Source organism: Patella vulgata, chromosome 6 (assembly GCF_932274485.2).
Source record: "Patella vulgata chromosome 6, xgPatVulg1.2, whole genome shotgun sequence".
NCBI lineage: Eukaryota > Metazoa > Mollusca > Gastropoda > Patellidae > Patella > Patella vulgata.
Window position 1 is genome coordinate 20,279,175 of NC_065884.2, and position 16,138 is coordinate 20,295,312.

General features: G+C 32.1%; 1 protein-coding gene across 2 annotated transcripts in view; it reads left to right on the plus strand.

The window, feature by feature from the left end:
• The first annotated feature begins 262 nt into the window (after nucleotides 1–262).
• LOC126824772 (ARF GTPase-activating protein GIT2) overlaps nucleotides 263–16,138 on the plus strand; it is a 32,394-nt gene continuing 16,518 nt past the window's right edge. For both annotated transcript variants that reach the window (XM_050554146.1, XM_050554147.1), the window contains exons 1-12: nucleotides 263–617; nucleotides 2,748–2,881; nucleotides 3,082–3,194; nucleotides 4,256–4,355; nucleotides 5,493–5,579; nucleotides 5,856–5,986; nucleotides 6,330–6,424; nucleotides 6,917–6,965; nucleotides 7,610–7,661; nucleotides 8,173–8,245; nucleotides 8,824–8,918; nucleotides 9,325–9,448. In XM_050554146.1, coding sequence (XP_050410103.1) covers nucleotides 563–617; nucleotides 2,748–2,881; nucleotides 3,082–3,194; nucleotides 4,256–4,355; nucleotides 5,493–5,579; nucleotides 5,856–5,986; nucleotides 6,330–6,424; nucleotides 6,917–6,965; nucleotides 7,610–7,661; nucleotides 8,173–8,245; nucleotides 8,824–8,918; nucleotides 9,325–9,448 — 1,108 coding nt within the window. In that variant the 5' untranslated portion in view covers nucleotides 263–562. The remainder of the gene's footprint in view (nucleotides 618–2,747; nucleotides 2,882–3,081; nucleotides 3,195–4,255; nucleotides 4,356–5,492; nucleotides 5,580–5,855; nucleotides 5,987–6,329; nucleotides 6,425–6,916; nucleotides 6,966–7,609; nucleotides 7,662–8,172; nucleotides 8,246–8,823; nucleotides 8,919–9,324; nucleotides 9,449–16,138) is intronic.

Here is a 16,138-nt window from a genome sequence, read left to right on the forward strand (position 1 = left end):
GTTCATATGGTGACCGGAAAGATAAAATAAAACCGTGAAACAACTATGACTCATAAACTGTGAAATGGTTGTCGTAAACTATATGCGAAATTGTCAGAATATGTTTCCTGTTATCATTTTATTTCAAAAATATGATATTTTATGAGTTTATATTGAAATACAGAACATGTTCATACCACAATTACCGATAAATTCTGATTTTTCAAGATATTTACGACATCATCCAGCTTAGTATATTATTCAGACTTATTTTCGACAAGAGACTTCTTCATGAAACTGGAAATCTATTGAAGTTTATATGGTTTTGTTGTGTTTTGTTATTTAGATTTGTTTCCTGTTATGGTGTTATTATAAACATATATTGTTGCTTTATGCAATTGACAATACAAAGAATTTGTGCTCCACAAGGGGGCCGGAGGAGAGGACATGTTTCATTGGACTCATCACTACTCTGATTTTGGTCAAAAATTGACAAGTGCCAAATAAGGCGTTTTCAGACAATTTTTTTTTCAACCATATTTTAATATAATTTCGTGATCATCTATCTGTCAAACTGGTTTCTATGTCAAGATCAAGCCTGAGACCCTCGTCAATTTGCGCGGATTGCAGTGCTGCAGGTAAATTATGAAGCCTTTAGTATTAGAACATAGTTCCATGACTTGCCTTCCTCATTAAATCCCTAGTTTAAAGTTATTCACTATTGACAGTTTATAATAAGAGTTCCTGCTTATAGTTATAGTGTCTTTGTTCTGCATCATTCTATGCATTTAATTATTAGACATGCCTTTTGATAATTATAAGATTATAATTAATGACCTGAGTTAAACAACTACTAACACTTTTAAGGCACTGCTGTCTGAGTATACTAATTGTGGATTCATACTGACTGATTGAAGGGAAGCATACTGTAGTGTAAATATCATGTGGAAAACATGTGCCATTTCCTTTGCTTTGATGTCTACCAACTGTGCTCAAACAGCCTGTGTAAGTGCTGTACCAGTATAGAATATATTTATAATGTTATGACTATTTCTTCTATAAATCATAAATTGACATAATGTAATTTGGAATGATACAAATGTATCTGTGTTAAAGAAGATGTATATATTGAGTGCAGATTTCACCTCGCGGGTCCACAGATTACCCCTGCACATGCTCGAATCTCTGTCTAATATCCGTTTACTAATCTGTACTCATGAAGTTAAATCTGCTCAGGGATGATAATCCACCTAACCCTACTCGGTATTCACCTTGGATCACTGTGTTAGTTTTATTCATGAAAAATGCGCCTTACATATATGTAGTTGATAATTATGACATTTCTATTTAATATTTGTAGGAAAACTGCCCAGTAGGGCTGGTGTTTTTCTGTGGAAACCATGGAATTGGCCTCAAGAAATAAAATTTGCGTTACGAAGCTGAATTTTGAAATGTAGACACCGTTTAAATTTACTCACTTTTTTTCTTTGAAAATTAGTGAAAATTTCAAAATATCACTTGAGAGTTCATGCCAGTTGTTTATTTTATATCACCGTAACACTGTTATTTAATGACAATTTTCGATTGATGGCTCATTAATTGGTATACCATGTGTATTATTTTGTGGTTGTTGGGTAATATATATATATGCTTCACAAAGTTCAATGTAATCATATAATTGTTTGCATCCGATAAACTGTTATTCCAACATTTTATTAAACAATTTGTTTCTCACACCATACATAAAAACAATAAAATGAAATTTGTAATCATGACATTTCATGTCTACCTGATAAACACAGTAGGTACATGTAGCCATATAACTGAAGTATTCTGTAAATAGTGATATTGAAGTTGAAATAAAATGGCGATAGAACATGTTTTAATTATTTAATTTGAATCTCATAAATATTTAGGTTTAGGCCTAAATTAAAAATTTATCTGAGATTTTATTGGTGTAGTCATGTAAATCTAAGTCAGAATCAGTACAATGTTATGCAAATCAGAAAAAAAATGGAATTCACCTTCTCATAAAATGGATTTCACCTATGTCGAATACAGAATTTGCATTTTATTTTTTTTAAAAAGAGATTGTCGTAGTTTATACTGCTATTATTATACGGCCACATTTTCATGTGGAGTGGACGTATATTGTCGTAGCCCCTGTCCTTTCGTCGATTTGTTCGGGGACACTCTTAAGGTCACAATTTTTAACCAATTTTGACAAAACTTGAAATATAGCTTTAATGTCCAAAAGATCTTGGTTCCTTTAGTTATTGGCATGTATTGTACCGCAACTTCATGGATTATGGCCCTGATTGTACGAAAAATCATGTTTTGCTTTTAGCTTATTCTCTGTCCATCTCTTGCAAAATGTGGGCATATCTTGCATGGCTACAGCTTGTTTATTTTGTGGGATAAATACATGAATATGTCAATATAATTCGACTAGTATTGAGAAATTGTTAATACATGGAGATCAGCTGTCTAAAGATTTACATGTATCTCATCATGGAAATTCAAAGCAGGAAATAATTGTACAAATACATGTAGCTTTAAAGCAGAAAATAAATCCTAATAGTTAAAAGACTTTTGCTTAAATCATTGATTGAATTAAGTTCAATCATTAACTGAATTTACATTAATCACTAATTGAAATTACCTAAATCACTAATCGAAATAATTAAATGTACTTAAGATTATTATAGAGCCAGTGTATAAGGAAATGTAACTATTAAAAATTTTCATTTGAACTAATTTTATTTCAGATCCTACTTGGGCCTCTATAAATAGAGGTGTTCTTATCTGTGATGAATGTTGCAGTGTCCACCGCAGTTTGGGAAGACATGTCTCCCAGGTGCGGTCGATTCGACGAGGTCAATGGTCTCCAACACAACATGCAGTAAGTTTAGACAACAATTTTGGTTTCTCCATGTTTTGTTGAACAATTTATATAATACCGGTTATTGAAATAATTGTCATCATGGAGCTATGATGAAAATAAAATGTCATGTAGGATAAAAATTACCACTGCCATACAGATTTTAGCCAAAGACTCTGTGCTATAAAATTTTTAATTGTAACAACAATATTTTTTTTCAGATGTTGTATCAGTTAGCGAATCATGGTGCTAATAATATATGGGAACATCAGTTGAAGGATCCCTCACAGAATAAACATGGTCGTAAAAAACCCTCTTGTAAAGATCCATTACAGTAAGTGATACATGTTTTAAATAATGATGAGGGTGGTTGTATTGTACTCTCAGTGAGAATGCTCCTAGTTTAAACCTCATTATGGGCAGTGAAGAAACTAAGGGAATTTTCAAACCTGGGTTAAAGAGAGTGTGTTTATTTATGAGATCAAAAACTAAACCTCTATATAGAAATTAGTATTGCTCTGATCGCTTTTCAATTGGAATTATAGATGAGATGGCATAAGCATTATTTCTCATCATGTATTGCACTGCCACTGCCAGAGGTCGCTGTGGATCAATTTTGAGTTGCGTAAAAATATGCAGACATTCCAAAATTTTGCGTTTTTGCCCTCTACATCTGCCTGAAGAGCCTCTCAAAATTCCTTAATATAGAAGCATGTAAAGTCGTTTTGTGAACAACCCTATTTTAAGCGTCCTTATTTCATTGATATGCCTACTGTATTTAGTCTAATGACGACTGGAGGTTAACGGCATGTCTATGGTTGACGGCAAAGTCATTTCAGTCTTTCACTTCGACAGGAAGTGAAGAGAAAACTATCGCTATGAAAGCCAACATTTGATTGGCTGAATGTAAACAGTATATCTTGTTCTAGTCAATCCCAAGTCTTGTATGAAATGCGCTTTATTGCTTCCAATAGGATAGCTACGTAGGCTTACTGCCATGAACTTATGAATGAAATAAGAGGAAATATAAAAAAACTACGGAGACTACGTACAGTAGAGGTGTGTAAATACCGAGTGAAGCACATAAATTGTACAAACTACGACATAGAATAATCTAATTATTCTCACGTTGGGGAAATTTTCTGCGTGTAAGTTACGCAGCGTCCATCAATATTTGCGTTTATTTTGAAAAAAATGTGTGAAATACGCCGATTTTTGCGTGACTGCGACCTCTGGCCACTGTCTACATGTATGTACAATGTAGCTCCTTGAACTACTGGAATAATTGATGTCTGGCCTTTGAAGAAAGGAATGCTTTATTTTATAATATTTATGATTTTGAAGTATATGTTCCTTTAAATATTGTATTTTTTTTTTTAAATCTTACAATTTCAGTCCAAATAAAGCAGATTTTATCAGGGCAAAATATCAGTTTCTGTCATTTGTAAATAAACAGAAGGAAAGTGATGTTAATTCTATAGATGATGTCAGTAAGGTAAGGATAATGTGACAAACATTTATCTTTGTAGATTAAATTAGAAACCGTGCAAGATACTAGGGGTTGGGTGGCCGAATGTTCTAATTGCATTGAGTCAAGTGATGTTGTTTCGATCCCACACTTGTAGGTGACAAGGAGTAGGATAGTCTGACTATTCTCATGGTTTTGTCTGGATCCTCCGGTTTCCTCCTACTGCTAAAGACTCTTACACTCAAGCGAATTATTGATATTGAACTGAACCATATGCTAGTCCAGAAATGACCTAGTTTGTGTTGAGTGGACATTAAACATTATTTCTTTCTCTCTCCCTCCGAGATACTGAATATACAAATCTGCTTCTCACATATTACGGACAACATTCAGTAATTGGACATTAAACCTTATTTCTCTTTCTCTCCCTCCGAGATACTGAATTTTCAAATCTGCTTCTTACTTATTATGGGCAACATTCAGTAATTACTAGAATTTAATCATAAAGATCTTGACCCATCATCAATCGAAAAACACATCAGAACAAAATATACTCTTCAAAAAAAGTAGGGGATATTGAAATGCAAATACCTATGCAGGTTGCGATTTGATAAATAGCCATGGAAATTTGACATGTTTTGAGAGTATGTTCACAGATGAAGAACTTATCGCCCCAACAGAACCACTGAGCTGCACATGTGACACGCAATAGCGCCATACACGTGGGAGGGGTTCATTCATTGTCAAATTTGACACTTCAAGGAAGGGTTGATGAAAACTGCCGCGTGCTGGTTAACCTATCCATGTTTGCTTTCCTATCGGTTCTTGCATAAGATTTACTGTTTAGTGTATCTTTGCTTTAGTGTGTTACGTTTAATTTGATCGGAAGACGTGTCAACATCGACCGACAACACTGTAAGAATTGGACATGGCAGTGCAAGAATTGGATGTGACAGTGCAAGAGGAGTGGGTCAGATTGCCCCAAATCCTGATTGGACGGTTGATTATGAGCATGCCACAACGAATTGCTGAATGTCTGAGGATTGGCGGAGCAATTACTCATTATTAAGACAAAAATCAAAAACGTCAATTTTCACTTTTGACGAGTGAAATGGGGCCGTCAGATAAGCTGCTTTAATGTTTTGTCATATTGATATATTTCAGGAACTTCATTCTAGTGTTCGGACAAATAATGTAGAAACTTGTTTACGGTTGTTATCTAAGGGAGCAGATCCTAATTATTTTCATAAAGTAAGTTTATCTATTTTCAAGAGATCCCATAGAAATGAATATTTTAGGTTCAAAGATTCACAGAGATTTTACAAGAAGTAGGATCAAACATACCAAATTTTATTCATGTAACTGAATTATTAAAGAAGTTCATTCTCTTGGTACATTATATTGGCTGTGCCCCAGATGCATTTACATGATTTAATACCAGTAATGTAGATTATATTGTCGTTGGTTTACCCTGTAATTTTCTAGATTGTCTTTACTTATTATTAAATACAAAAAAATACATTTTAGGAAAAAGGTAACAACCCTCTACATGTGGCTGCTCAGGCAGGGCAGGTAGCTCAGGTAGAACTTCTAGTCGTATATGGTGCCGATCCAGGTGCTATAGATATAAACCAGAAAACACCTATAGATTATGCCAGGTAAGATTATATATGGTTTATTGAATCTAAATGTCCAATGGACAGGCCTGCATGCTGGAGAAGTGCGATCCCTCCCACATAGATTCAATTCCAGGTGAAATTTTAGTTCTCCACATGAAACAAGTAAAAAAGCTCTCTTGTAAATGCCCAAGTACAACTTCAGTTAAATAAGACTGCCACATAAGATCCACAGTGTACAGGATTAATTTAACAATTCTGTTGGGACACTGGAACTATACAATGTTGGTGTGTCTTGACCATTGGTTTGTCTAATTCATTTCTGTTTGTTTGTATGTGGTGTGGTTCTCCTGTCATAAGTATATATAATAATTTTGTGTTACAGACTTGGTGGTTTTCATGATGTGGCAGATAGATTAATAGAATGTCAGTATGAACTAACAGATAGACTTGCCTTTCATGTTTGTGGTAGGAAACCAGGTAAATACTATATTTAAAGAAGTTAAAATTCTTCTAATTTTGTAAAAAAAAAAATGAAGTGTTGATGTGCTTTTATTGATGGACAATTTCTATTTGGTTACATTTTTGATTTGAAAATTTGAAACACACAATTGATTATTTCTCAACAAGTTTATCTATGACTATGAAAGTAAAATTTTGAATGTAGACATAAAATTTAACGAAACAGATGGTTATGTTTTCGACCTTGATCTAGCTATTTTAGATATAATGTATAGACCTGTAAAAATATAGAGAGGTTCTTCTAAAGATTAACTGGTTACTTACAAGAGCTGATCTCAGAATACAGCTCAAGATTGATTTTCAAATGCAAACTACCATATCATAGGATGATTGAACCATTATTCTGTAACAATTTGTCAATCAATATGAACAAAATGTCTTAAACAGTAGGGATGAGGTCATGTGATATTTGACATGTTTCATGATTGGTTACTAATTTTAATTTTGCAGATCATAGAAGCGGTCAAAATTTTATAATACCAGAAATTGGTGATAACAGGTAAATAATGAATTTTAAACATAATTTTCCAAATTTTTCCAGTAAATGTAAACAATAGAATTACCCGACGAGTGTTACAGGGAACAACTTGAAAGGAAATGAAATGCCTTTTAATGTCCTACTTTTCTGCACCAACCTGGCTAATATAGGCATATGCCATGCAGTGTGCTATGGGGTAATTTTGCCCAGACAGTAGTACTGTGGCCTACTCTTATTTCGATTCTCAACTGTCAATGATTCTTTTACATGCATACCAAAGTGTACCTGGGACCTCAGTTTTTTCTTCAATCCAAATGACGAGACACTGTTCCAGCTCTCTGTCCTGCAACATGGACAAGTGGATATCGTGCTGGAAAAACTGGTGGTACTTTTCTGGTGGTACTTTTCGGCTTACACCGATATCGAACCCTGGCTCCTTGCTTTGAATGACAAAGTAGCATAATTGGATATATTTTGTCCATGTTTATATTCTATCAGCTATGGAGCTTATTTACATTTGAATAGAAAATCTGTTCTCGTTCTGGTCCCAGGCTCCAATTGTGATATTTGATGAGATAAAATTTCTTTTAGTGTTTTACATACAATTTCTTTTAGTGTTTTACATACAATTTCTTCAAGTTTTTTTGGTGCATTTTGTTTTTCAGTGCCCTAGATTTATCAGAATTAGATAAACAAGCAAAAAAGAAATTACAAGCAGTAAGTATTACACAGATTATTTGAGTAATATACATGTATGTGGTTTGTTTAAAATGTACAAGAGATTGAAAGATAATCCAATGCATAATCTTTGTATGTTATACATTATTTAAGACTGAAATAGTTCCAGCGATGTCCAATCTGAGGTACAAACTGATAAATTATCATACTGGCTACTATGTAATGGGGGTAACTGTTAAATTTACAAAGCAGTCTCGGTCTTCATTTGTTTATGTCAAAATGAGTTGTGCTTAGGGTGCTGCATTGTTGAATCTATATTAGTACTAAATAATGTCTAAGATATAAAGAATTTGCAATGGTCAAAGTTCACCTTAGATGTCATGATGAGCTACCATCATTAAATATAATTGTGAGATGCCATTTTGGAAAAAAAAGTGCAATCGATCCTCTGTTTTATTTTGAATATAGATTTTCTGCATAATTTGTTGTTTCACAAATCAGCAAGTAGTATTGTCTCATCTTTAAAGAACTGATTGTTTTAATATTTCAGCTTTCCAACCATTTATTTGAAGAATTAGCCATGGATGTTTATGATGAAGTAGACAGACGTGAAAATGATAAAAGTAAGTTGTTCACTTAATAGTAGTTACCTTAAACCATATGTGACCCGTGATAGAAAAATGATTTGGAAGATGCAAGTCTTTTTATGATGTGAACAAAAGTGTTAGAATAGGCAAAAATTTTAATGATTTAACACGAAAGTTATATGTTTATATTTGACAAATAAAACAAACTAAATTGTTTTTATATTTTTAGCATGTTTCATCATTTTTGTTCATATATTATTATAATAAACAATGACTCGTGACTTCCAACTCATTTTGCTGTCACAGGTCACATATGATGCTTACTTGAATATTGTGATCTCTCTTGTATTTTAGGAGAGTCTCAGGATTTAATTTCAGATGGAATCCTTTGAATTTTTCTCAAAAACTAATTCTGATTTCACTTAAAAAGTAAAAACATATATATGTCTTTGAGAAAAACTTAGGAAGGTGAAAATCATATTGGTCTTTTGACTAAGGATTTATATGTTTACATCTCCTATGGCACGAGTAAGTAATTCTGAGACATATGCTAACATGTTTGAATTTGTAAATCATATATAATTGTTTGATAATTATTGGGATTTTTTTTTTAGTTTGGTTAGAAACCCAGGACCATACTACAGTCAGTGATCGTACCACAGTTCCTTTTTTACCTGTTAATCCTGATCTATCTACAACTAGAAATCAGGTAAGATCATTAATCAGGTTATATGTTAATGAGGAAAGTTATGATCCTGTTAATTAGAGTTCTCGAAGATGATCAATCCCTTGCTTTAAAATATGTTCTGCCCTGGTCTAATTCTTGAACATGAAATACCACTGTAAATAAAGAGACTTAGTATAGTGTGCACTGGGTGTTTTGCATTACATATTGTCGTTGATTAGAAATTGGATTGTCACTGCACTTATTTCTTTTGGAAAGCACTATTTTCACACTTTAGGAAATATATTAGCAGGAGTATATTTTCTTTGGATTTGGGAGATTGAGAATACAGAATCTTACATTTACTAAATATATTGAAATATGATTTTTGAAACCCATTGAATTTATCTTTGAAGATGACATTCTTTAATGTAATTCTTTTCATTTGTAGGGGCGACAGAAATTAGCCAGATTTAACAAGCGAGAATTCACAACGTTAATTATTGATATACTTAACGATGCCAGGCGGCGACAAACAGGAATTACCTCCCCTGTTCAAACGCCAAAAGATCCAAGTAAGTTGACCTAATTAATATGTTTTATAGATTTAATGCTGTTTTCGTTATTGGGCGTTATTACGTTAAATATAATTTGACAAATTGTAAATAAATTCTAGTACACTGTTGGGGTTGTGGGATTGTGTTCTGAAGATGTGAAAAATAGGTATTTGAGTTAGTGACCTTGACTGTTACACTGGCAGAGATTTTCTGATTATGAGCACTATATTTACGAACAGTAGGAAAAATACTGCATAACATTTTATTACATTTATATTTATATTAAGACACACACCACATTCTCAATTCATACATAATTAATCAGCAATCTGCAGATAAAAGAACACCAGATGGTGCTTAATACCCAGTCTATATTCAAATTTGGCTCACATTTAATATGGTTAGAAAAGTGATATAAAAGTGAAATTTGCCGTTTACTTCTAATCTGTGTCAGAAACAAGGGGGGGGGGGGGCGGTAAATTTCAATAAAGTAAGAGACACAAAATATGAAGCAAACGTTAATTATATGCAACCTGAGACAAGACTAGTTACTAGCAAATGTTCAATTTTAAAGCACTTTAGGAACAATTTATTTGTCCCAAAGTTAGCCCCCCCAACCTTTTTTTTTAAAGAAGATTCTATCACCTAGTGTTAAGCAATATTGTTGTTAATAATTTAGATTAAACCAGGTAAATAATAGCAATTGAATATCAGGTTCAAATGTGATTTGTAGTAATAAGTAGAAAATCTAAAGCGAAAGAGGAAATTCTTACTTAAAAGTAATGGAGATTTTTGTGGAGGATATCTATAACTTTTTGCGTTTAAGCTAAAAAACCATTCAACTTTTCAACTTGAAATCATCTGAATTCTACTTTAACGACAGAATTTCTACTTTCTACTGTCCACTTCTGATTTTCTTCTTTTGACTTTCTACTGACGATTTTCTTCCAGTCGTAAGTAGTTCAGAACAGAGGGTCTGGCAAGGACAATTGTCTAGTCGTTAGGAAAGATAACAAATCTGAGGTCCTTTGTACATGTTGGCATGCACATAAAAGAACCCTTGATATAACATTTGAAATTTGATGAAAAGTAGGTTTAAATGCCAGTGTACGGCCAGAGTTTGCTCGTAGCACGTGATCAAAACTGGCCAACCAAGAAGGCTGTTATAATCAAATACAACATTTGTTGATGATATAATGAAAGGACTTCCCAAATCACATATTTTAAGAGGAGTTCCTGTGACCTTCGACATTGTTTACTGGTGGAGTTGGGTAATGGTGCAGATTACTAGAGGTGTCCAACGTAGATTGTATGCTAAGATGGGGTAATTCTGTGTCCGAGTGTTCAGCGTTGCTTTTTATGTGCTTAGGATTTAGGAACTTTTTTTTTTTATTCCTGAATTATGATATACAATATTTTACTATACATGTACTATGGTTTTTGTTAGAATTGCAAGGCTGTATTGATTTATCTTTGAACTTTGAAATTTAAAAAAAAACCCACCTTACTGATCCACATTAGAAAAACAGAAAATTAGTTATATATCTTTACAGGATTGTGCCAACACTTTCAGGGATCTAATATCAAAATTTCATGGCTTATGGCTACTTTCCTTAAGAATGCTTGAAATACTGAATTTTCAACAAAAAAAAAGATTTTGTCCAAATGTGTTCAAATATTCCGAGTTAAAGCGTTGATATAAAGTATAGACAGATACTGTACTGAACCATTACAGAAACAAATTGACTCTGTACTAATTTTGTCTATCGATCTTTATTTCAAGGATTTATTATAAAGTATTTAACATAACTGTCTGATCTCCCTAAACAGGCAATATTATAGTACAAAAATGAAAGAAAAAGTTTTGGCTTTCTGGAACCTAGAATCAACATGTTATTGAAAGACCCTGGGTTTCAGAGAAATGTTGGGGCTTTACTTTGAAATATGTTACAAGAATCCGATGGTTACACTGTACTGTACATGTGTTATAAAAATTTGTTTTCAAGGTTACTGATGTTTGAATTTTAACACAGGTCATAAATCATTCTGATTTTATATTACTCAGTCTGTAGTTGGGGGTAGATTTGGGGATAATCTAGTATCAAGTGAATAATATTTGTCACTGAACACAGAGTTTATCAATTTGATTGTACTTTAACTTAATTGGTAGCTTTCTTGTTGATTGAAGCTGTTAATTAATCATTATAGCTTCTATCATCAAAAACAATCAGTGGGTTAAAACAATGAACTGAAAATCTTATCTTTAATCAAAGTAGTCATAGATTATATCCCTTGATTATACATGTTGCAAGAAAATGGTCATGGAGTTTCTATCGGTTCTCATCAACATGCTCCGACTGGTAGCCTATGTAATTAGTCTTTATATTGTATAAATATTTTTTGCAAACATTTGATTTCTATAGTACCATGAATCAAACATCCTTGTAAAACAGCACAGGCATCCACAAATAAAACTTAAATATGCAAAAGAAAAATCATATCTTTAAGATCATTTATAAATTTTTCGTTTCTGCTACTTGTTGAACTCTGTTAAAGTAGAAATATCAAAAGTGCATAGCTTTTAACCTAGACATTTGGTTAATAATAACTCCATTGAGCCGCTCAAATATTTAATATTTAGATTATTGATACTTGTCGAACAAAGTCCATCATCCACAGGCCAACACCTTGGGCACCCCACACCCAGAATGGTCTTGAACAATCAACAATATCATATACATGTAAGATAAATTCTAAAATCGATTTATATTATAATTTTAAGTAGTTGATATTTTGCATCACAAAACTGGGAAAAAACAAAGATTTTATTTGTGAGATTAATTTATCCTGCTTAACCCAACTGATCCGCCTTCTTGGTGGGTCTGATCATGCGATTCATCAAGGCTCTATTTTGTCTTTAGAAAAAAAAACCACATGAATTTAATAGTTTCATTGTCATTTCTTATAATCATGTCGTTCAAATTTTAAAAAATGATTGTATTAGTTCACAAAATATATCTTTTAGGGCTGTATTTAATATCAAATTATTTTCAAATCAATCAAAAGATGTTTTGTACATAAATATGTTTTCTTCGTGTGGTAAATCTATTGCAATGTCATAGATAAACAAAGTAATTATAATTCTTAATTTTTCATATAAGTCGGTCCATCATTCTTTATTATGGGATTTTTTTTTTTTTTTTTTATGTAATCAAATTTGCTTTATTATAATAACAAAATGTGTTAACATTAAAGTATTTCATATTTTTGAGTTCTATGTGAACAATCTGCATTGTTGTGCCTTTAATGAAATAAAATTATGTTCTAACTTTGCAACTTCATATAACTAGCTATTAAGAAATTGAACAATACCCACAAACAACCTTCTGCTATTTTAGCATTTTAAACCCTTTTAAATTATTAACCCTCAAACTGTGTATCTATGTACAAATTCACTGTCAATAAAAGAAATTAAAATTTTATTATGGATGATGTATTACATGGAATTTTAACCAACCAAGATGATTTTATAGTTTAAAGTTACATTTTTAAAATACCAAAACACAATAGATGAATGAAAGATAATTGTTGTTATATTGTCCCAGCCAGAACAAAAGATGAATTGGGTTACATGGTAGATGGCTTTCACAATAAAAATCCCCAAGCTAACAAAAACAACAATGCTGCATCTTTTACTTTACATTAAACCACTGTCCAGTGACAGTAGGTAAATAATTAGAGTGGACATAGATAGTCATCAGTTTGAGTAAATTGTTTACTTTTCCTCAGCATGTTTTTGGAAGCTGACCATTTTGTTCTGGCTGTTGGTGGTCAATGAACAGGTGACGAAAAGAACTGACAAGACAGCCACTGTACTATAACCTATTTGAGTGGTAGATGTACAGTAGTCCTTTACTAGTATCAACTATTGTTGTCACGTTTTAGTCATCTTGTTATAAGGTGTGTAGGTAGGTCTTAATTTAATCATCAGTTATTCCTTACAAGGCTTCTCTAGACTGTAAGTAAATTAAGGTGACAACATGTCATAAGGTCATGTCATAAAATTCTCACTAAGTCTGACTAAGATGGATGATATTTTTCTCCATAACTAAAATGTTCTAATTATAATTGACCTCTTTGTAAAACATATAAGAAGAGAATTTATTTTCTTCTCTACACAGCCGAGTTTATTTTTGATTCACAACACTGGTAGGTAGGTAGGTAGGTATGAGAACCATTTGGTATGTTTTAGCAGAAGATAAGGAATAACCTAGTATTTTTATGTTCTTTCTTTGATATATTTACTGCTTTGATTAGATGTGTCTATCAAGATTTATTGGTGTATATCTATCTACGACTAACCAGGAATTATGTTAACAGTATCTACATAGTAATAGTACTTAGAGTGATAAAAGTTTTAACTGTTTTATCATATGTTAAAATATATTTATTATAGATACCATGTGTCGGATTCAGGATTTTTAAATTGTAGAGTTTCATGAAAGATTGAAAGCAGTGATTTATATCTATAAGAAAACTGAAAATTGTATCTTGTATTATGGTACAGATCGATTTCACTAGCATTTGGCATTTATCCTCCAGTTTGTGACACTTGTATGTAAATCTGGCTGATTTCTAGTTGCTCTTAAGACTGTATATGTATCATGCATGAGGCAGAGTTTGCATTTTGTTCTAGAACACATCATACAACTTATCATTTGAGGAATTTACAAAGTTAGCAAATTTGTTGTACAGAAAAGCTGAAAATTTTGTCTTATATAAAGAGTGTCGATACCATTTTGTCTTTTGTCCCGATGTCTGTGCTATCATATTTATATTAAAGAATACTTAAAAATTTAATCTGAATTTGCCATATTTTTGCTTACCTTAAATTTGTAAATTGATTTGATTTTTTGGGAGTCCTGTAAAAATAACAGGTAAAAAGGTGCATCTGTAGTATTTGAAATTTTGCTAATATTATTAGTAATAATAACTTAATACGGATCTGTTGTTCTTTGTTTCTGGGGTACACTAGCTGTATTCATATTTCTATTTATCCGTCAACCTATATGAATACCAAATCTATCAAGTTATCTCTTCTTTATATCATTAAAAGATAAGAAAATGTTTGGCTTCTGTAAGAATTTTTAGCAATGCAATGTAAAACCAGATGTTGAAAGCAGCGAACTCTTTTACACATATCAAATTACCAGGGTAGAAGGGTGATCACTTGAGATTAATGTTGAACAGTTCAGCTTGAAGTAGTCAGGTTATTTCACTGACATTAAACTTCTAGTTGGTAGATATATCACACATATTAATATACTGTGTAAGTAATTTGTAGGTAAAAGGCTTCTTATATTTATTCTACATGTACTACAGGTGATGAGGTTCACACCTTAAAGGATCAGATTTGTTAATTAAAATATCTTACAACTAACATGTAGATCTACTGAAGCGTATAGTTTACTTGTTAAAGACATGTTTTATATTTGATTTAAATCGTATCTCTAGATATAACTACAGTTTCAGGAAACAGTCTCGGACACTTTGATAATAAATTATTTAATTTTTTTTTTTTTTATCATGTTCTTGATACGACTTTTTTCAATCAGACATTTTGTGATGACAAAATATCTTTAAATATAAAATCAGTTGTCACCATTTCCATGTTTTTCGCTCAACTTCTGTCAATTTCATCTTAATGACTTGTAGGTTTTCTAAGGTTTCCCTTATTGCTCTACATGTAATAAAGATTTACCATCTTCTGCCAGGTGGATACAAACCTTCAATGAATAAATCATGAATGAAAGTTGAGCAGCAAATCGGATCCTAATCCAGTAAATATCGCAGGCTAGCGTTGACATTGAGAGTTGATTATGGTCTGGATAAGTTAATTAATGTCTAATTAATAATTTAGATAACATTTCAGGCCTAAAGAAAGACCTGCAATAGGCAGATTTAGCTCTTGCATAATGTATGTTTAACAGTAATTTATAGTATACAACAGACCACCCTCATTCATCTGCCCCCTTTATCACATTCTTTATCTTTTACCTGGTAATATAAGTGATATCTGTAAATTAAAACATGTATTTATTTTACTGGTGGCATGTCAGAGTACATACATGTAGAAAGTAAACTTTTTGGCAGAGTTCATGTAAATAGTCACACATGTCAATAAACATAAAACACCAGAATCAGAGAGAAAAAAAACCTCTGCATGTGCTAGATATACACGAAAACGAAATGAAGTTTAGGATAAAATTTCGAGATTTACTTGATAATGATGTGGTAGAAGATTAGGAAATAGTTCAGAAGGAAAATGCTAGATGGCATAATAAATAATGAATTCCCCAATTTGTGCAACTGTGAATGGAATACAATATGATTAATACTTTACATATATATCATATACATTGTATGGCATTTTGGGACTAACATGTAGTTACTGTGGATGTTCCTTCACAATCACAGCATATGAGAAGAATTAACTGGTATTTTTAAAATTTTAATGTTTATGAGAAAATTGTAGAGTTATTTAGATGCACATGTAGCTAATTCAGTTTATTTAAAATGCAAAAATTACTTCAGAAGTAAATCATACTTGATAGTTGATGTAGTGAAATAATAAATATTGATATATCATACTGTGCAACATGGACTAATGTTTAGTTACTGTGGATTTTCGTTTAAAGTGAGGGAGTA